Source organism: Sinocyclocheilus rhinocerous, unplaced genomic scaffold (assembly GCF_001515625.1).
Source record: "Sinocyclocheilus rhinocerous isolate Xijiao unplaced genomic scaffold, SAMN03320098_v1.1 scaffold3041, whole genome shotgun sequence".
NCBI lineage: Eukaryota > Metazoa > Chordata > Actinopteri > Cypriniformes > Cyprinidae > Sinocyclocheilus > Sinocyclocheilus rhinocerous.
In genome coordinates, this window is record NW_015638629.1 from 43,454 (window position 1) to 65,559 (window position 22,106).

At 43.9% G+C, this 22,106-nt stretch overlaps 2 protein-coding genes across 2 annotated transcripts in view; both read right to left on the reverse strand.

Moving 5' to 3' along the window:
- LOC107749961 (dermatan-sulfate epimerase-like protein) lies at window positions 1-7,129 on the reverse strand (the record flags this gene model as incomplete). Its single annotated transcript, XM_016565203.1, has 2 exons — window positions 6,644-7,129; window positions 1-3,766 (listed from the first exon to the last, which is right to left on the reverse strand). A coding segment is annotated over exon 2 (3,588 nt), but the record flags the coding sequence as incomplete, so codon positions are not given.
- A 7,195-nt stretch (window positions 7,130-14,324) lies between these two features.
- LOC107749958 (protein disulfide-isomerase TMX3-like) overlaps window positions 14,325-22,106 on the reverse strand; it is a 12,784-nt gene continuing 5,002 nt past the window's right edge. Inside the window, exons 4-13 of the mRNA XM_016565198.1 lie at window positions 21,972-22,071; window positions 20,551-20,628; window positions 20,387-20,453; window positions 19,671-19,769; window positions 19,373-19,430; window positions 19,237-19,290; window positions 17,664-17,720; window positions 17,008-17,137; window positions 16,596-16,664; window positions 14,325-15,976 (exon numbers count right to left, since the gene is read on the reverse strand). Of these exons, the coding sequence (XP_016420684.1) occupies window positions 15,713-15,976; window positions 16,596-16,664; window positions 17,008-17,137; window positions 17,664-17,720; window positions 19,237-19,290; window positions 19,373-19,430; window positions 19,671-19,769; window positions 20,387-20,453; window positions 20,551-20,628; window positions 21,972-22,071 (976 nt within the window). The 3' untranslated portion in view covers window positions 14,325-15,712. The remainder of the gene's footprint in view (window positions 15,977-16,595; window positions 16,665-17,007; window positions 17,138-17,663; window positions 17,721-19,236; window positions 19,291-19,372; window positions 19,431-19,670; window positions 19,770-20,386; window positions 20,454-20,550; window positions 20,629-21,971; window positions 22,072-22,106) is intronic.

Genomic DNA, 22,106 nt, shown 5'->3' on the forward strand with positions numbered 1-22,106 from the left:
CTCTATGAGTCTGATATCTCTCCTTGGCATGTTTCTCCTCCATTTGTCGATGTTGGCTGGTGATATGTCCCCTTCATACATCAGGTTATACAAGTTTGTGGAGGTGGTGAACATGAGCTGATTCAGGGCTGAAGGAGATACAGGGATTCCAAGGAAAGAGTGAATCTTCTCAGCCGTCTCTTGAGGATAGTTTATGACATCCTCAAACCTGACTTGAAGATAGGACTCTTCAGATAAGGTAGCTGTGACTCTGAGGACAGCAGCGGTGTGAGCGAGCCACAGATGGGCCAGCAACAGCACAGGATCGGTCTCTGAATGGGATATGAGCTGCCACAGCTTCCTAAACTCCGCCGCAAACGCGGTCGGACACCTGTCGCTCACCATGTCCTGCTTGAAAATAAGAGCTAGATGCTGGGGAATGTTCTTGAGTGAGTAAAGGCTGGGTTTGCTATTATACAGCATCAGATAAATCCATGCACGAGGGTCCCTGATGACGTAGATGGCTCTCAGAGAAGGGCCGATAACTTCTTGGAGAAAGGGCAGCTTGAGAGCCCAGCTGCCACTGCAGAGATTGAGAACCACACGGGCGTTAGGATAGTCCACCGTGTGTCTCCTCAGCTCTCGGACATACTCAACGTCCCTGTCGACTCGCACCCGGCCTTTCATCTCAGCCTTGGACTCTCTCCTCCTCAGTCTCTTCCTCTTGTCCTGGGAGAGGCTCACTCTTTTGGCCAGTTTCATGTGGCTGGTGTCGTGGAGTGGGATGTTCTGCAGGAATAAGTGGGTGTTGTGAACCAGTGAATGCAGCCAGCCCTGAATCATTTTAAAATGCCCACACTGGGCTTCTGACCGCGTCCATTCACAAGCATCTACTAAAGAGTCAAATTCGAACTCTGTTTCGGGGATATCCAAGTGTTCTGTAGGGATGCGCAGGTAGACAAAGTCTGTGTTGTTGTAGAAAATGTGCTTAAGGATGTCAGATCCAGAGCCAGGTAGCGTGGTGATCACTACCGTGGGCAGAGGGAGCTGATGCTGGTCATAAAGCCTCATTTGTTTGCTAAGCTCCGGGTCTGTGGTGGCTCCGCGCCACTTCACCTTACACAGGAGCTGATCGCAGCTGTTCGAGACGAACACGAGCTCGGTTATCCACAGCATTAACACCGAAAGCAAAGCGTAACGCATCAGTCTGCTAAAGCAAACGTAAAACTTTCGCTGTAGGGTCAAAAAAACAATGGCCACACACAGTATTACCCCAGCTACGACATTCAGCGTAACTCCAAAGTCAAAGAGATGATTGTGCAGTTTTGTCTGTTTGGGGACAAGCTGCGTCCCCAAGCCAAAACGGATAACCTGATGTCTGTCTTCCACCTTAGCGTAACCCCCAAAGCCCAGATAGCTGGAACGGGCCCCAATGTCTCTGTGATTGGTTACTATAGAAACGATTTTCTCAGTGTTATTGATGACAACCGAAAGTTTGAGTCCATTCTTACTGCTTTCAATGAACCTGCAGTTGGAAACTTTAACGTAAGGCCCGTGCATCACATACACCATCCTACCCACCGAATCCGTGAAAGGGAAGGTGACGTTGATAAACTGCGTCCACCTCTTTTTAAACTCGGCCTCCTGCTCAGCCTCCTGTATTTGTGTATCAGGGCTGCGTCCCTGACTGTCAAACCAGAAGATTTTGTAATGAGCATCCCAGACGTCCATCAACGCCCCATTGTACCTGTCTGTGAAACTATGGGGCACGTATTTAAAGTCAATATCAAGATTATGAAAGAATGCACTGACGACGTTCACCGGTGAGTTGTCACTTTTCTCGACGTGGTCAAGTACCACAAGAGTCTGTGAGTTGAGGAGAAGCAGGGCTCGGTACACGCTCTTCAGTCTCATGGCTGAGGAATACGCCGCAGCCGCTTCTCCGCTCACAAACATAGCGTCTCCATGAGCAGAAGCAGCGATCAGCTCTCCCGCAGAGTCTCCGACCCCTGAGTCTGTCCAGCGGAGCCACTTGGCACATTCCCCGAGCTGTCCTTCCCAAGGGACATTACACTGGCTCGTCGGGGAAGGGCTGAACACCAGCACGTTGTTTAGGAAGCTGTATTTGGGGCCATATAAAGCCTCAGAAACAAACACTTGTCCATTAGGGGCGAAAGTAAACGAGTTTTGGTCTGGGTGCTCGTGACCAGGGTTAAAGCTGTTCCAGCCATCCACCCATGAGTAAGGCTTGGCGTGGACAATGTCAAACACCGCCCGACCGCCCAGCTTACCAGATTTAAACGAGACGAAGGTGTTGCCTTGTGCAACAGATAAACCAGCCCCGTAAGTCACCACTCCCCAGTTTGAGAAGATGTGCATCTTAGCCTTATTGTGATCATAAGGGGGCTGTGGTGTAAGGTCAGCGTTATACCAGATGAACTCTGTGTGAAGCGTCGTCCAGCGCTGGGCAAAGGACTGACCCATGGGACCGTCTTTAGGTCTGTGCTTCCTAATCTGCTGTGCCAGCCAATTCCCTGACCCGTTTTTGATCACAAATGAATCTAAAAAGACTAATTGGCTCTCCGGTCCATAGAACCAGTTATAGTTTGAGTCCCCTATACCAACCGTTCTCTGAAAGCCTGGAAGCAAAGTGGCGTAATAAAACCAGAAATGATTACGCAGCCAATTGTTCTGCGTGTTGTCTATGCTGAAGTGGCGCTTCGCCAGGAAAACATATTGCGTGATTGACTTTGCTGTGTAACTCCCGTATGCAACTCCCTCGTCCAGAGAGCCGTCTACAACATGACTTAACAGAAACATCGTCTTCTCCATGTAATTTACAGATACCTGTTTCCAAACCCTCGACTGAGTGTCATCATGTGCACCCACCACTATTGCTCCAGTCAGAATAGCAACTATATTAGTGGTTTGATGGTTTTGAAGAAACTGCTTCCCCCAGCCCCTGTACTTTGACGTCTCATAGAGCGCTTGAGTTTCAGCAGAAATCTTCTTTAAGTACAGGTCTCGGCGCTTCTGATCCAGCAATGAGTAGATGAAGTCAAAAGCAGTAGCAAATCCAGTGAGCGAATGAGCCATCGGAACTTCATCGTTAGGTGCACTGCTTACTTTCCAGTCAGGATACTCTGACATCCGGTCCATGAACTTAATCAGGAACTGCACTGCTGCGGTGTCCTCGGGATACAGGAGGCAGTAGAGGGCCAGAGGCGGGAGGTTGTTTCCATAAATCTCGTTCCACTTGCTGGTGAACTCCTCATGCTTTGTGGGTGGCATGTAGAGCGGGCCGGCGGAGAGCATTGTCAGCACAGCCGTCCGGATCACTTTAAAGATGTGGCTGTGAGTCGTAGTTGACCTTTGTCTCAACAGTGGCACTTCGTCTCGGTTAAAGTATAAGTTAGGGTGAAGATTAGTGGCTTGGAGTTTACGTAGCTCTGGTGGCCCATTCTCAGTAATCTGGAATTGTCCAAAGTCACTAAAAATATCTTTCCCTGTGGCATTAAAGACTTCAGAGAATGAAGCTCCCACTGCTAGAAATAGAGACGCTGCAAATGTAGGCCACCCTATGGACCTCCAAACCACTGGCCACCACATCTTCCCTTTGTTTTTTAGCACTCCTCTTCCCCGATTTAATCTGGTTTCCCTCTCCCCACTTTACCGTCTCGTTCAAAGGGAATGTTTTTCATGACACAGATGATAATGGGTGCTTGTTTCAGTTGTTATTGACTTGGACTCTGGTAAGCGTTTTCTTTGGCTTCCACAGTCTGATACACTGTTGAAAAATAGAAACAAAATATGAGTGAAATTCCTTTAATTGAACAACATCAAAAATCAATTTGATATTAAAGGGGTTATGACAGGGATGGGTGATGTGGCCAAAATAATAAATTGTATATTTTATTTCACTATAATAATATAACTGTAAAATAAATTGTTCAATAGAAGACAGACAGAAAACGAATATTCTTTTTAGCATTTCAGGTAGGTTCATCTATCAGTAGTATTCAGGTAAGAAATACTAAAGAAATGAAATAAATAAAAAGTGCATCAAGTTTATTCTTATTAAAGCTAAAAAAAAGTTATTCATTCATGAGCAGTGAGTGATTTTCTCTTTTCTTTCGAAGTTTGATTAACATTAATGACAGTCAGCAGCAGTTTATTCGCATACGTATGCGTGGATGACCTAATGCACGGATTCAGTGTAAAGATACACATCCAATCTTCTCCCAACTATTTACATTCAGGTTGACTGTGTTTATGTGATTACTCGCCAAGACAAACATTCTGACATAGGTTTGTGTGTATTTGGCCGTTTAGGTACACACCTGAGTTAAGCAAAGTACACTTTCTGTCAAACAGTGTGCAGTACCGACTTGAGTTCTCTTTCCCGGCTTTAAATTATGTTTTAATATCAAACATGTCCTGCAGTGCTGTTAGCCCTAGCCCTACCCAAACAGTAGACTGCAACAGTCACATGAACTTTCTATTCAACTGTTTGAACATGTACTGGTTTGTCATTTACAGCGGTATACCGGCTCATTATACTATAAAACACAGTTCCTGCACAGCGTCCCGTTTCAGCTGTCATTTATCTGAGCGGATGCTGAGGCTCAGCAAACTTTACGCTGCTCCTGGCTACAGAAACACATCTCTACTTCCGAAGGATCGATATTAGGAAAGGCTGAGGCTTATTTTAACGAAGTACCTGATCACGACTGTGCAGGATTTTGATTGTTCAGCACATTTCAGTACAGATTGTTTATGAACCATGATGCAGGCCTGGCAAATAAACCATTATTGAATAATGGGACAGTGACAACCGACAGCAAACCCCTAGCAACAAGCTTCATCTGCTGGTGTAATATTTATGGCCTTCGAGCTTTCAGAGTGTGCTGACTTGTATCGTTATTCATATTTGTTTTGGATGTCTAATGCTTAAACAGGTTGCTGTGTTTGTGCTTTTATATGGCTGTATTTCAATAGTTGCCATAATTCACCATTTAAAAATGAAGAAAGATATGTGTTGTCCTGTTACAACCATCTCTTCCTTACCAAATGGGCTATTTTGATGGCTAAAGTCACACAGGTGCTGACTGCGGTCAGGTAATATTCTTCACACCTGCTGGCTACAATTAATTGCACATGTATTATTAACAACTTCCTGCATCCACTTTGTAAACATTTCAAGTGTACTCTTCTTAGCCTGTACTGCTAATACACTCTTTCCCTTAAACTACGCCCACTGATCTATGAATATAAATGACTGGACTGCTCACAGAATCACAAAGTGAAGCCACCGCAAGTGTTCGAGCAGCCATATAGCTATTCTCTACTGACAGAGAGCATCACTTACTGACAGCCAAAACCGTGGCCTAAAACCACCTGATTTGCAGTTGCACACGATTCGTTTTTAGGATATATCACGTTATCTGTAACATTAATGGGCTTTTCGTGCAGGATAGGCAATATATTGAAATCATTAAGGTGGGTCTGTGTTTGGTTAACACACCCTTAATGATTTCAATATATATGCAAATATGAACTTATATTTGGGATCACTGTACTATAATGTATTAAAATTAAAACTTTACTATGCATCATCTTGCTCATATAAATGCTTGGAAATAAAGTTTCATGTATTCAAGTCCAAATGCACTCAGTGTTATTTCTGTGAGTAAGTTGTGATGTGTGTATTTTACTTCATATCTTTTTATTAACCAACAAATAGATCAGTCGCTTGGAGATCTTGGAAACAGTGACGGTTAAAAAGTTACAGAACAGCACAAAATCGGTGGTGTTTGCTTAGGAATTAAGTGTTATGGATATACTGTTGAATTAATGATTCATGTTTAATTCAGTATTTTAACTCCTTCATGACCACAGTTAATAACTGTAAATGGCAAATTATGTTTGGAATAAAGCATAAATCCGTCTTCAGATTTCAGAATGAGCACTTTGACGTTTGTAATAGATATGTTGAGGATCTCATCCATCCGCTGATCTGATGTTCACTACTGTTATGATTATGAACATAACTTTACAGATAAGCATGTACATGCTTAGGATGTTTGTCTTATAAGAATGTACAGAGAGACTTCAGATATATAATGGTGGCTCGTTAGATAACGTTTTCTCATTCAAGTCAGACGATTTCAATATTCAATAGAATGTGTAGAATAGCAATATGGTGGCTTCACATGTTTGTGAGGTCAAGAGTAATCCAGATATTATAGAGCAGTGCTCCAAACTAGTTTTGGCTTAATGTGATCATGCTATTGCACTACACTACAGTCAGACTCCTGATGCTCTAACTGTGCTTATTTCCATTGTTGACACGTAGCATGGGGTTGTAAAAGTTTTTTTTTTTTACCATTACACTGATAAGGTTTTTTCATTTGCCCATCCCTACAGGACCAGGACCATGAAAGCGACCTACAGCACTTTCCAGAACACTTCCACGTCACGATGCTCAGTTTCTACTGTACACACTGCTGTTCACACTGAGTGCAGCTCAAATCTGAGCATTTCATTCACTAGATCACAGAATACTCTATATCTGAGTGAGCAAAATGGACCTTGATGGAAATAATCTGACACAGTCATGTCATAACCCCTTGAACATCAGCTCTCCTGTTAGCAGTGAACTTACATGTGTCCAGTCAAACCCTGATGCTCAAATCTGCCCCCAAACAATGAGATGAGGAGCAATGATGAGCGATATGAGGTGTCAGTCACTAATCCATTCATTTGTATGAGAAATCCGACCTAGTTCTCTGTAATCCATTAAACAGTGCTGTCAGGTGATGTGGTTTGGACTGTGAGCGTGCGCGCGCGCATCTGCTCTGCTCCATCATCATCATCATCATCATCATCACAGTCGATCCTCCATCAATCTCGAACCCTCCCGATCATAACACACACACACATCATCATCATCATCTCCAGGAAGGATCTGTGTTCCCGCAGCTCGCTCGCTCATTCGCCGCGCACTGCAGACAGATGTAGAAACAGAACGCAAGTTAATGGAAAGTTCGAGTAGAAATAAAGAAAAGACACAATCCACGACATCTTGAAAAACGGGTGTTCGAGTGTCCGTCTAATGGTCCTCAGAGATGACATTTATGATGTGTGTTTGTCCGCATCCATCCGCTGACGCGTGATTTCATTGCGTAAAACGCGTCTGATGTTCAACGCGCTGCCATTTGTCTGCGGCTCCGTCGATGAGACTGACGTTACCATAGCGACCACTGACCGTGGAGGGCGCTGTCACACACACACACACACACACACACAGGTTTGTTTTTGTGAATTGAGGGGACATTCCATAGGCGTAATGGTTTTTATACTGTACAAACTGTATGTGCTATTGCCCTACACCAACCCTACCCCTAAACCTACCCCTCACAGGAAACTTTGTGCATTTTTACTTTCTCAAAAAAACTCACTCTGGATTTATATGCGTTTTGAAAAATGGGGACATGGGGTAATGTCCTCATAAGTCACCTTCTCCTTGTAATACCTATGTCATACCCTTGTCATTATACAAATCTGTGTCCTCATATGTCACAAAAACGCACACACACACACTTCATACTAAATGATCGGTCTGTCCTTAAAAATTATGTTTGATATAAAACAAAACAACACTTAAATTCAAGAAACAAACAAAAAATAATATATAAAAAAAAACAAAAAAACCCGCAAGTCCAGAGGATTTTGGCCAACAGGAATTCTCAAGCAGAGATGAACTTGAGGAGCTGAAGTAATGCATAATAGACTCATTGTTTAAGGCACATTAGCCGTCATTATCACAAATTGAACTCTGTTTTCCACTCCACACTGTCACTCTTCTTCAATAAAATCTGTTATGTAGAAGCAGAAGGTCAGTGTGGGAAGAGAGACATGAAATCAGCTCAACTATTCAGGAAACCACTTTCCAGCATTATACGAATGTAATAAAAGCTTTGTAATAAATGTGTTTAAGAATGTGAAGAATGACTGATCAAACTATTCACACCTGACTGAAGCTCATCTACAGCCACAGTTATTATAAAACACATTCGTGTAGTAAAGTCTGTCTGAAAGGACTAGTTCACTCAGAAACCACCATTCTGTCATCTTTTGCTCACCCTCGTCTTTACAAGCCTGAATGCCTTTCTGCCATTGAACACTAAAGGAGTTATTTATAGCAGAATCTCAGGGCTGTCAAGAAAACTTTTAAAGGCAAGTAAATAAAAACATAACATTCACTCTCCTCCTTACATAAAGACTTGTACAGAAAGCGTTCGTGCTGATATGCTCCGATTCATCATATGATGCTTTCTTTGGTCCCCATCCACTTCATGATGATCCTGAACATTCGTTCCGTTTGTGAGGTTGAGATCTGGGGCCAGTTGCATAAACTTAGCCACCATGTTAAGACATGTTAGCAGTTGCCAAGGGGTAATCAGTCTTACTATTCCAATACAAATAACAACAATCTACCTTTTCATAACTTAATTAAAAAAGTTATGACCAGTCTTGAAGAGAAAAAAGTAGGTGACTAACTTTTTAAGACTAGTCTAAACAGTTTATGCAACCGGTCCCTGGTCTCCGCTTCAGTTTCAGAAGAATGTGAGAGTGTGAAAGTGAATGAGAGAAGCAGGAGACTGAAGTATAAAGAGTAAGAACGGAGTAACAGCATTATGTTTCTGCTGATATCAGTGCCGTCAGGCTGCTGTTGAGCCAAAACAATGTCCATCTACCATGCAAACACATTTGACCGGCATCATGTGTGTGTGTGTGTGTGTGTGTGTTTGATGTGTGGACGAGCCAGTGTGTGTTAGTGTGCTGGAAGAGAAATGCCAAACATTCTGAACATCAACAGAACAGACTCCATATGCTTATGAAATATCATCAGGGCTGGAGATCACGGCTCCTCTTAGCACTTTATTATTACTCTTTTCTCTGATCAGACGTGTTCTGCAAGCTCAGCTTCTCTCCTCTTGTGTTTTCTGCTCTTATTGTGCTCATCTCAGCACGTCTGCATTGTGACAACAGTTGAGAGTGAAAAGCTGTTTCTGATGTCTACACGGTTATCATTCTGGCTAATGAGTTTCATGTATTAATTAAACCATCCAGAGCCTGATGATACTCCTATCAAATGCTTAATTGCTCAGATTTTGCTCTTTCATAGCTCTTAGCTCACCCAAAAATTAATATCGTGTCTTCATTTACTCGCCCTCATGTTGTTTCAAATGTGTACGACTTCTGGGTGAACTGTCCCTTTAATAGTGCTGTTAATTGTGTTTTAATTATCAACTTCCCTTTAGATGTTTTACCTTCAATTACATAAATGTCAACTGTTGCTGCACAGTAAAAGTATAGAGCCATAAATAATGTTTGATAGTGAACAGAATAATGAGACGCCTGCAATCTAAACACACTGTTGAGATCTCTGCAACATTAGCAGACTCAGTTTCAGTGGATATGAGCAAACTGTTTAATCTCTACGTATAACAGTGGAGATATAATGCTGTCTAGAGAAGAAAATGTTGTGTCCACTAGAGGGTGGAAAAGCACTGTTTATGAAAAAGAAAGACTGTTCTGTGATCACAATGCATGTCTGATTGAGCTATGCGCATTTGGTTCTGCCTTGTTCTGTGTGTGTTAGAGCGTTACAGAGGAATAGTAAACAGAGTTGTTCACCGCATTTCTGGCCTGGTTGTTTATTCTACACCACATTTTGGCGACAAGGATGGCTGATTTTTCTCTACCACCGCCGCTGCCCTTCCTCGCTCTTCCAGGTGAACCTCCTATTCCGTGGCCCCGTTGGCTGCAATCTTTTGAGACATATCTCATCACAGCCGGCCTCACAGAGGTGAGTGCGGCACGAAAAAAAGCACTTCTCCAACACTGTCTAGGGGCGGATGGACAGCGAGTGCTCGGAACAATCAGCGACAGTGGTGAAAACACTTATGAACAGTCTGTGATGGCCCTGAATGAACATTTCACCGCTCCACAGAGCGTTTTGCTGCGGCGCCGGCGCCATCAACTCCCTGGTGAGTCCGTGCATCAGTATGTGGCCAATCTGAGAGGGCTAGCGAATTCTTGTAAATTCGGAGGGCTGCGCAACGAAATGATCCGCGATCAGCTGATTGAACACACCAATGATAACAAAATTAGAGAAACCCTGCTGTTACAACCAGATGACTTGACGCTATCTAGGGCAATTGCGGTAGCATTTCAAGTGGAAAGCGCTGCTGAATGTGTGGCCACTCTCACAAATCAAAATAAGTCAACACACAGCCAATTGACATTTATGGAAACAACTTCACCAGCCCAGCAGCCACCCGACCGGGGTGCAGAAGCGGCTGCAGACGCCCCTGACTCCGTAATCAGTGCTTCGCCCTAGTGGACATGGAGGGGGCTGCTATCCTGGCTGTGACCACAATATAGCAGCAACAGCGGCCAACGCTGTTTGATGGGTTGCCTCACCTCATTTATGCACCAGCCTCTCATTGACCATACTGTCAGCCCTGTCATTCAACCTCTACGCCGTATTCCCCTGGCCCTGCGTGAAGGGGTCAACGGAACTACAGCGCCTGCTGCAAGGAGGCATCATTGAGCAGGTGGATGCGTCGCCCTAGGTCTCAAACCTGGTGGTGGCCACTAAAAAATCTGGTGCTTGAGGCAAGTCAATAAGGCAGTTATTCCAGATAAGTACCCGCTACCAACGACGGAGGAACTCACGGCTCAATTCTATGGCTCCACAGTTTTTTCTAAGCTGGACCTAAGAGAAGGCTATTTGCAGGTGCCCCTTCATGCTGACAGCAGAAATCTGACGACTTTTGTGACACATGAGGGAGTATTTCATTATACTAGGATGCCTTTCGGCCTTAGCTCCGCCCCTTCCTGTTTCCAAAAGGTTATGATCTCTGTGCTAGCGGGGATACCAGGCGTTGTCATCTACCTTGACGACATTGTCGCGCATGGGCCCACAACGCACACTCATGATGAGCGCCTCAACAGGGTTTTTGATGCACTCAGCAAGCACAGGATAACTTTAAATGGTGAAAAATTTATTTTTGCTGTACCTGTCATCGAGTTTGTGGGGTTCAAGTTGTCAGCACAGGGCATTTCCCCACTCCAGTCTAATGTGGATGCCATTCAGTCCATCCCCGAACCGACTTCACCTGCCCAGGTGGCTTCCTTTCTAGGGATGATGGGCTACTTACTTAAAAGTTTCTACCTCAGTATTCAGCCACTACTGCCCCGCTGCGGCAATTACTCTGGAAGGATGAGCCGTGGGTGTGGACGCAGGCATGCATGGAGGCTGTGCGCACTCTCAAGGCCCAACTCACTTCACCTCCCATACTTTCACACTTCAGCACCTCCTGTAAAACCATGGTCACCTGCGATGCATCCACCACAGCCATCGGAGCCGTATTGTCACAGGTACAGAAGGGCGTAGAAAGGCCCATAGCCTTTGCCTCTAGGGCCCTTAACCCAACAGAGCAACGATATTCAGTGGGTGAACGGGAAGCGCTGGCATGTCTATGGGCATGCGAAAGATGTCACCTGTACTTGTATGGCCGCCATTTCACTTTGAGGACGGATCATCATGCCTTAGTGGCACTGCTGGCGACGTCAGGAACAGGGCACAGACCACTGAGACTACACCGCTGGTATGACCGGCTCCGTCAGTATAACTACAGCCTTCAGTTCACACCGGGCCATGAAAACGTGGTGGCTGACCTTTTGTCTCACTCTGTCCCAGCTCCGGAAATAACAGAAGCTGCTACACACACCTCTGCAGTGCGTGGTATCACTACAGGAGCTTAAAACTGCATCAGAGCAGGACTCTATCTTCTCTCTGCTCCGCACTTATGTCCGAGAAGGCTGCCCCCTACATGTCTCAGAAGAGCTAAAGCCATTTGCCCGCATCAAAGATGAACTATCTTGCTGGAATGACACGTGTGGCACGTGGGCTTTGCACTGTGGTCCCGGGGCCCCTTCACGCGCGTGTGCTCGAAATGGCGCACGAGGGGCACCTGGGAATAGTGAAGCTCAAACAGCGTTGCCGGGATAGAGTCTGGTGGCCGGGCATAGACAGAGAAATCGAACTTTTAGTTAAAGACTGTCCAGCCTGTCTTGTGGGTGGAAAAACAGGCAACCCACCTCCCCCGCCCCTCCGACCCCTGGCCTGGCCTACTTGTCCTTGGCAGCACCTTCAGATGGATATCTGCGGTGAATTTCACGGGGTTCCCCACAACCAGCCATACCTGGGGGTAGCATATGATTTGTACTCCAAATGGCCAGAACTAATCACGACCGGCTCAGTCACCACTCAAGTCATCGTGAACTTTCTGGACTCGCTGTTCTCCCGCTGGGGCCTTCCACAAATTATTACAACGGATAACGGCCCTCAGTTAGTCTCTGTGGACTTCTTCTCTTACCTGGAGAACAAGGGTATCCAACACATCCGCACCACTCTTTACCACCCCCAGGCTAATAGGGGAGTGGAACGTTTCCACCAGTCTTTGAAAAATGGCCTTAGGGCACACTTGGCACAAGGGTGCTCTTTCAACCAAGCCATTCGTCTGACTTTGCTACACTATCGGGCCTCGCAGCATAGCACCACTGGGGTCTCCCCTGCCTTCCTAATGTTGGGCAGGGAACTCACTTTGCCGCTGGACAGACGCTGCCCCTCCAAATCCAAGGGACCCCCAGATGAAACTGAGATTTGACAGACTCAGACGTGCCAAAGAACCAGATATCGCAGTTCAGGATTAGGTGAGAGTGCGCAGACCACACAGGAGGAATAAACTGGCCTCGTTCTGGTCTACCCCCTTGTTGGTTACTCGTCAGATAGGCAGGGCATCTTATCTCCTGGAGGATGGTACTCGATGGCACGCTAGTCGTCTTTGTAAAGTAGCTGCACCTACCCCAGTCTGCCCACAAAGCAGTGGAAATCTGCCACATACCTTCCTCCCACTGGAACGGGAAACTGCAACACCTCAGGCTGGCAGACAAGACTTAGACCCTTTTTGCCTCCACCCCCTGTCCCTTACCCCGCCCTTAATTTCACAGGCCCCACAGTCTTCGGGCCCTTCAGGCCAATGTCAGGACTTTTCCTTTCCACGACCAGTGCGTACCAGATCCCGGCCATATCACTTGAAAGACTTTGTTGCGACCTTCCATGTTTAGAGAGATCATGGGAGGGAGGGAGGGAGAGGGGGGGAAATGTTGTGTCCACTAGAGGGTGGAAAAGCACTGTTTATGAAAAAGAAAGACTGTTCTGTGATCACAATGCATGTCTGATTGAGCTATGTGCGTTTGGTTCTGCCTAGTTCTGTGTGTGTAAGAGCGTTACAGAGGAATAGTAAACAGAGTTGTTCACTGCATTTCTGGCCTGGTTGTTTATTCTACACCACAGAAACCATTCCAAAAAAAGAAGGAAAATCATTTTTCTGATGTCAAATGAAACGGCTTCATTCAAATCACAGTGTAACTCTGTCCAGCAGTTTCTGAAATATACGACTGCGCTTCTCTCTTGTGGTGTAAACCAGACTAAAACAGTCTGAGCTCAGAAAAGCCCAAATCCTGCTTTACGCTCTTGCTTTCATGATGGAAAGATTTCAGAAACCACAAACATTACATGGACTGTACAAGCATGCTAAAATGACCTTCATTCACATAACCCAGCCCTTCCCATTATAAGACTGAGTGCTATCTATGAATAGAATATCTTCTTCTCAGAGCAGTTATGCGATCATGAAAACAGCAGACGCTATGAGTCAGGAATATGTACAGGACAAAAGACTGATCCACTGGACATTAAAAAACACCCCAAAGCGTAAATATGAACTTCTGCCTCTCACAAAGGCTCAAAGCTGGACTTACAGGTTCTGTAACGAGCCCTTTTTAGCAGATCCTTGTGGTAAAGGGTTCTTATTAGAAGCTGCCCTAATGCCAAGCTCCTTTATGAAACTCTTCTACATGGACTGTGAAGATAAAAAAAAAAAAAAAGCTAATTAAAGAAATGCCTTCCCAGATATGAACACTTAACACTCGAAAAGAGAACATATGAACTCTTCCTCAAGCAGAGGAACACTTTAAATAAACAGAAGTACATTTACACCAAACTGCAACATGATGAGAGGAGAGTGATCAGCGCTGTGACCCCGTGACCCCTGACCTCCAGAGACTGAATCGCACTGACAGAGCACGCTGAACTCACTCATTTACAGTTACTTCAGTTATGGACGGGCATGAAGTCTCTGAAGTGACAACGATTGGTCATAATTACACATGATGAGGCTTTTTAATGAATTACAGCTTCAAAAAAATGTCAAACATGGACTTCTTTATTGATTGTAATCATTACGGCATCGTTTTTGGCAGAACTTTGCTGTTCATGATAAAACCTTCATAAATATGTTGACGTGACAAAATCTTACCCCACTAACACCTAAACAATATGTAATCACATACAAAAACTGAACGAAATCTAGTCAAAGTCTACTTTAGCATGATACTGATGTGAGGGAAGAATGCAGAACGAGAGAGAGAGAGACAAAGAAACATTTAATGAACAAAGCAGAAACAGTAAGACAAGTTGTGTGTTAAAATAAGAGAATCATTACAGTAACAACAGGCATCAGGAGGGGAATGTGAAGGCAAGGGTTAGCAACGTTTCTCCATTACAATCCAGCGCGAGCTCTTAAATACTCGTGGATGTTCTTACGTAACGACAGCTTTGGCTCAAACTGGAAACGCTGTCTAGTAACAGTGTGTCTGAGATCTGCTGATCTGAAGCGCAGTAAAACCGTTCATCACGAGCAAACGTCTCCGGTCACAGACTTTTACAGCCGTTTACGGTGATTCGCTGTTGTTTTGAGAATCTAAATAAAAGTCCCGCGTCTTCACTTTCCTTTTTCATGAATGCAATAACAGTTTCTGAGGAAATTTTGGTAACTGATGCTGAGAAGAGCTGACACAAAGCCTTTATATCTGTAAAACACATACACTGACTCTACCTGCTATAAAATGTTAAATAGCACCCTACAGAAGGAACGCCCATGTTTCTCTAGGATCAACACTATCTAGTTCAAAATAAAAAAAATCAACTGAACCTAAAGCTGCTGTGTGTGTGTGAATGTGTTCAGTGCATTTGATAAAGCCCAAGCCTTCGTTCATCATTTCACACTCTTACCAAATCCATACTAGAATAACTAGACTTCTACATTCGGTAAGATCACGTCTGTGCAGCAAGCAGGAGAAAAGCATCTGTGTGCGGTCATTATGTTTTGATAATGTAATGAATCTCATGTAAGACAATCTCTGGAGATCAAGTCTCTGATGCAACAATAACTGCACTTTCTCATCCAAAAATGTTTTAAAAAGTAGGACGTGTGTCCATTGAGAGATCGATCGTTTAGCATCGAGTTAACTGCAGTCGACACGTGATTTAAAGTGACCATCCAGAATGGCTCATAAGGACACATTATAACAGAAATGATTATTAATAAGCTGTCGCTCACTTTAAAACAGTCTATGTGCTTTTGTAACTCAATACAGTCACATGCGGAGCTCCATGACTGGTCTTGAAGATTTCAGAAACAAGACTTTTGGTGGAGCAATTCTGAAAATAATGAATTAGAAAACAAATAATCCAATGAAAACCAGCGAGGAGACTCTAGGCCATGGTTTCCTCTTCGGAGGCGTTTGTTTCTCGTTAATCCACCTTTTTTTCAGCCAGACTCTTTTGCTCGATCTTCTCTGCGTCTTCATCCTCCTCTCCCTCTGCTCCGGCCGTCAGCCGCTGCTGCTCTTCCTCCTCGCCCTCCTCCTCTTCCTCGTCCGTGAAGCCGTCTCTCTTCATCAGCTCCGTGTCGTCGTCAGACTCGGCCATGCAGATGCCGTAGCACATGAGGCTGATGACGCCTAGCGGCAGACCGAAGAGAAAGCAGCCGAGCAGCGGAGAGCTGCGGAACACTGACTGCAGACCAGAGACAGACCATCAGAGTAACGACACGCTAACCAGCTTCATCAGTCACACCATTCAATGACAACAGACATTCTTTCACAATCTTGTATTTTTTCTTGTCATACTGTTGATAATGAACAGATTGAGGAATACTAAGAAGGTGGAGGTCTCACGTAAAGATGAATGAAGGGTTAATGTCCTGGGACACCTGAGCTGGGTGTTTAAGGGTTAACGGGAAGGAATAAACAGGTGTTGTTATATGTTTAGGGTGCATGAACTGGCACAACACTCTTTTGCTGTGGATCCACGTTCATCTGATTCACTGCCATCAGTCAGTGCTTTTCTTCACTGTGAAAACAGTTTTCCAAATTCACGAGCACATAAGAGTCGCTCCAGAGTATAATGCATTTGCTATGGCTGTTATCTCTACATGAAACACTTAAGCAGCAGCTCATATTCTTCACATCTCTGAAGTGCCATTGTGTCAAGGTTTGGTGGGAAATAATGAAAGAACACTGAATGAACATCCACACCTTCAGCTGTCATTGTGTGTAAAGACAGACTGCTGTTTACTAAACATTACATATTCAATAATGATTGACTTGGGTTAGTTTTTCTGAACTCAGCTCACCATTACAGTGGATCTGGCATCATACGCCACACGCTTGATCCTCTGGAGAATCCCGTCTCCTCCATACGCCTGTCGAGAAACACAGGGATGCTGCTGTGAGGAGAGCCGGATCAACACAAAGTGCATCTGAATCTCTGAGAGGACAGCAGCTCATGCAGAGTAGGTTTGTGCTGTCGCATCGCATGACCAAACACTTTTACAAGCCAAGCTCCTGTGTGTGGCACTCACCGTCCAATCAGAAACATTCACAGAAGGTGCTTTATCATTCATTCAGTTGTGAAAACAAGGTTATGTGTGTGTTTTCTATCTAAAGAGACGTGATCAGGAGTGTGTGTGTGTGTGTGTAACTGGAGTGTTTCAGCAGTGTGTGTGTGTGTGTAACTGGAGGTGAATGCGGAGGATCTGAGAGTACCGGAGCGCTGCCGTCCAGAACGCTGCTGAAGAACTGGAGCAGCTGCTGAAGATCCTCCACAGGCTCCGCCGGCACGAAGTACTGCTCGTTTGAGGTGTTGAGGATGATGATGCTGGGCACAGACACCTCGCTGCAGGAGGAAGAGCATCCCGTCAGTCTCAAACAACAGTGTTTATGTCACATGACATAGTTATTTCTTCAAATATGTCACCTATTACATAACCATCTTCCCCTGACCTCTGTGCAACCATCAGTACAAACTCGTCTGAAGATCCAGACGTACTCACCCCATTATGAGACTGTTGATGTAGTCGTTTCCATCCATGTGGCCGAACTGGAAATCTCTGGAGGACAGAGAGGAGCACAGCATGAGAGAAGCAGGTCTGTAAAGCTCTTCTGATCATTACAGAAACAGCATGAACGAACGGAGCGCTTGATGTTGTTCCCTCTCTCAGCCCTGCTCGTGTTGAGGATGATGATGCTGGGCACAGACACCTCGCTGCAGGAGGAAGAGCATCCCGTCAGTCTCAAACAACAGTGTTTATGTCACATGACATAGTTATTTCTTCAAATATGTCACCTATTACATAACCATCTTCCCCTGACCTCTGTGCAACCATCAGTACAAACTCGTCTGAAGATCCAGACGTACTCACCCCATTATGAGACTGTTGATGTAGTCGTTTCCATCCATGTGGCCGAACTGGAAATCTCTGGAGGACAGAGAGGAGCACAGCATGAGAGAAGCAGGTCTGTAAAGCTCTTCTGATCATTACAGAAACAGCATGAACGAACGGAGCGCTTGATGTTGTTCCCTCTCTCAGCCCTGCTCTCATGTCTACTCTACACTATCCTATACATAAAAGCCAAAACAGAGCAGCTTACAGACTCTTAACTAGTGACTGTCTATTTGGGCTGGAAAAAGATGAGAAGCTTCCGGTTATTTGTCCATCCAGACTGAAAAAACAAAAGAACACAGTATTGGCGATGGGTCACGGCACTAACGGCTCGTGTGGACGATTACGTGACACAACTGAATATATCTTTGCAAATATGATGTGACTTTAATAGCAAATATCCATCTTGAAGTCAAAAACCCTGTGTAAAAATGTTTACTGTTATAATACGTGTGATAATATGATGTGGTGTATATATGAATATTTCAGTGTAGATGAATCGCATGAGAGTATGAAGCTGTCTGCATGATTACTTACGTTAATGTTTGTTTTACTATTCATACCACAACACTGTGTGCGTCTTCATAGAAATATTATACTAGGTTTTCTTAAGAGACAAATAAAATTGTCTCTTCATTTTATATGGACAGCAATATATGTAATTATGTCTGGCAACTTGACAAATATGTTTTCAGTGTTACTGGGATATATAAAAGTTAGATTAACATTAATAGTCTATAATCATTTCACATATGTCTTTGTAAACTAATTATATAAAACTGTCAGAGTAACACAGATAACTGCATTCATTTGTTATAGAAGTAATTCAGCATTTTAAACCGATTAAATGAAAATGATTAGATAAATCTTAAAGGGGTCATATGATGCGATTTCAATTGTTCCTTTCTCTTTGGAGTGTTACAAGCTCTTGGTGCATAAAGAAGATCTGTAAAGTTGCAAAGACTAAAGTCTCAAATCCAAAGAGATATTCTTTATAAAAGTTAAGAGTCAGCCACGCCTACCTAAAACGGCTCGTTCTAACACACCAAAATAATGTTCTTTTTAGCAGCATCATATGACCCCTTTAATAAATGTCTTATCCCAAGGACAACATTAGTATCACAGGCTTCATCTTTCAGCTGAAATGACTAATTGTTTGATATTTACTGCTCGAAATTCTTCGTAGGATCATGTACAGTAGATTTCTATTGTTGGCACTCACATTACTGTGCATGATTAAAATATTACAGTGAAAGTTTGTACAGTATTTGTGATGCGTTCCACAGGTTAAAACATATTACAGCACTGCTCCACGCGAGCACACGGGGAAAACATGAGGAATTCATGTGGTTTTCTGTCAGGAAATAATTTCCTCGGGTAAAAGTCAATAACACGTCATCTCAGGAAACAGTAAACTGCTGTAAACCGTACTGTTTGTTGACCGTAGAGGCTCTGAATAAACATGTTCAAGCTGACGAACACCAGCCATCATATCCTGAATACAGTAGAGAGCCGAGGCTGTCGCGTGGATCTGAATCACAGCGACTCTCACCTGTTGAACTGATCTCGGTGTTCAGCAGCTACTCTCTGGATCAGACCTTTCAACCTGAACGAACACGGATGGGTTAAGCACAGAAGAAAACACTGGCATCCAGCATCACGAGACCACAGAAACCGCATCTCTGTACCTGCTGCTTCGCTCTGTCGGATCTTTCTCATCAGTAACTGCAATCGCCACCAGTTTACCTGAGACACAATGAAAGGAAAACCGTTTCTTGACCAAGACAGAGACAGAAAAAAGGCTCTTGCTGATCAGCTTTCAATAATTCACATTCATCAGAAATCCAGTCTGAGCTGAGAGCTTGTGTAATGGTCAATGTATCAGTTCCGAAGTATGTTCACAAGTAAGGTTGCTCTGGGACTGAGCAGGTGCTATAGTTTGAAACGATGCTCCACACTTCATCTATTATGGCAGAGCTGTATTACCGGTCTCTCCCAGCTCATACAGCGTGAATCCATCGATCGGCAGGTAGCTCTGGAACCGCTCTCGGTTCACCCAGGACGACAAGCTGCTGTCTTCATACTCTGAAACACAAAAATAATAATCGTCATCATTATCATAAAAATAATAATTATAATAATCTAATATGTAAATGAAAAAATACTTAATATACTATACATTTTACTTTACACTAAAGTAGGACAGTTAATGTGAATGTGAGAAAACAGGTTTACAGATGCGTCTCATTACTCAAATCTGGAGAAATACTGTAATCATCTGTCCACAAATATGCTATTAATGCAAATGTGAAAGTAATGCGTGACGGGTGGCTGTTGTTAAACTCTCAGCACATGCGGAGACAGAGCTTCACTGCGTTCACTGTGAACTGAAAACACCAGATGATCCTGTGAGCAAAGTGTGCGCTTCGCTCGGAAACACACAGCCTGCATACTTCATTAAATTGCAGCCATTTGTTATTTAATAAAAACACTAAGCAATATTGTGCTTTTGATTTCAGTTTGTTTGACAGATGCTTCACAAAAGTAGTAGCGCAAAACACAACCTCAAACACATTTCATGTTTTCTGAAAAGTGTCTTGGGTTCATTATGAAACTGTGGCGGCTGCCAGACTCAGATAATTCAATGCTCAAGCATTGTACAAACACATATTAGATGCTGATTTACCGTTTTCTTCACGTACCATCGTATGTGAAATAGGTTCCATCTTTGAAGACGACCACTGAAGGCAATTCATGCAAAGTCACAGACTGCAGCAGAACAACACAGTTTAGTGAGATTTCATGCGATTGTTTAAAACAGCAGACTGGATAAAAGAAAGCACAAGCAGCAGAATCTGAATCTTACCTCTGGTAAGACGTCTTCAGACGCAGAGAAGAAATAGGTGTACACAATGAGCTCAGACGCCACCTCTGTGTACTTCTCCTGAAATCACACAACAGCAACATTTCTGTATTTCCACTGGGGCTTCATGAGGAACTGCAGGGTTTGGTGAGTTCATGGAAAGCTAATAATTAATCATACAAATGTACACAGAATTTGTGATATGGCTTGGTGTGTCACAAAAGGGTGTGTTTGAGTCTGATGAGCTGCATGTTTGACTGTGTTCACTTCAATGCTGCTACACATCATCCATCTGCAGGAGTTTGAGTCGCTCATAACGGCCACACCGAGTCCAAATACTCTGCACACTTGTGTTAATAAATGTGCAAAGTTAGCACAAATCACATTTGCTTTGCCACCATGAAGTAAAAAATCAATCAGCATAAGGCGGCAAGATAAAATGTGAGATAAGTGATGGGCTCTGGACACTGAATTAACTCTATAATGGTTGTCAATGAAAGATAATTAATTTTCTATAGAAAATACTAACACTAATACTGATATTTAAGCATTTTTCTTAATCGAACATGATTTCTGTAATATCAGAATGATAAATAGCGCCATCTGCTGGGTGTGTAACTGCAGCAGTGTTGTTGCATATCAGTTACTGGACACATATTTTGGGTTTTAATTTATAACAGTGTGATGGAAGCATTGAGAAACTATACATATGTGTGCTCCAAAATGAATACAGCATGAAGGAACAGTTCAAAGAATATTAAAGGAGACGCACATGGCGGAGTCTGTAAAGGTGCACTAAGAGATTTCTGAAAAACGCTTTTGACCACATTGTCGGACCGAGTCCCAAAACACACTCGCAGCCAATCAGCAGTGAGGGGCGTGTCTAGTGATGATGGGGAGAAGAGCGCGCTCAGTGAGTGCACAGGACGGATATTAGCAGATCAACTACAGAGAGCGAGAGATGGCTGATTAAAAAAAAAGAGAAAAATTACGGAGGAACAAAACATTAAAAAGAAGGGTTACGAACAGGCAAGAGGATGCGTAAATATCAGAGCAGCTTCCAGCGGTGCAGAGAACTCAAGAAGCGGAAGGGAATCAGACGCCAAGGTTGCTTTGTTTCTTCTTGATAGGCGAGTTACGTTGACTTTGCTTTTTCACACAACTTTTCTGTCTTGGCTTTTGCTTGAATATGCTGCAGCTGGCAGGCATAGCAGACTCCGCCCCCGTCGCTGCCAGGGCTGTGTAGTACATGTGGGCGGAGTTATCAAAATAGGGGCGAGGTCCTGTTGGGGTATGGGCGAGTTTGTTTTGGTGCTTTCAAATATCAACATCGTTTGGCAAAAATAGCTTAGTGCACCTTTAACACACATTCACTCTCTTAACTTTAGTTTAGTGTAGATATGAAGACGGATTGAGCAGCTCACTTTCAGAGGAGACTCGCCTCCGACATACAGAAACAACACACTGTGCCTCTTCAAGACGTGCTCAAACATCTGTCTGCTGGGCAGCGACCGCACGGCTGGCCTGAAACACACACACACACACACACACACACACAC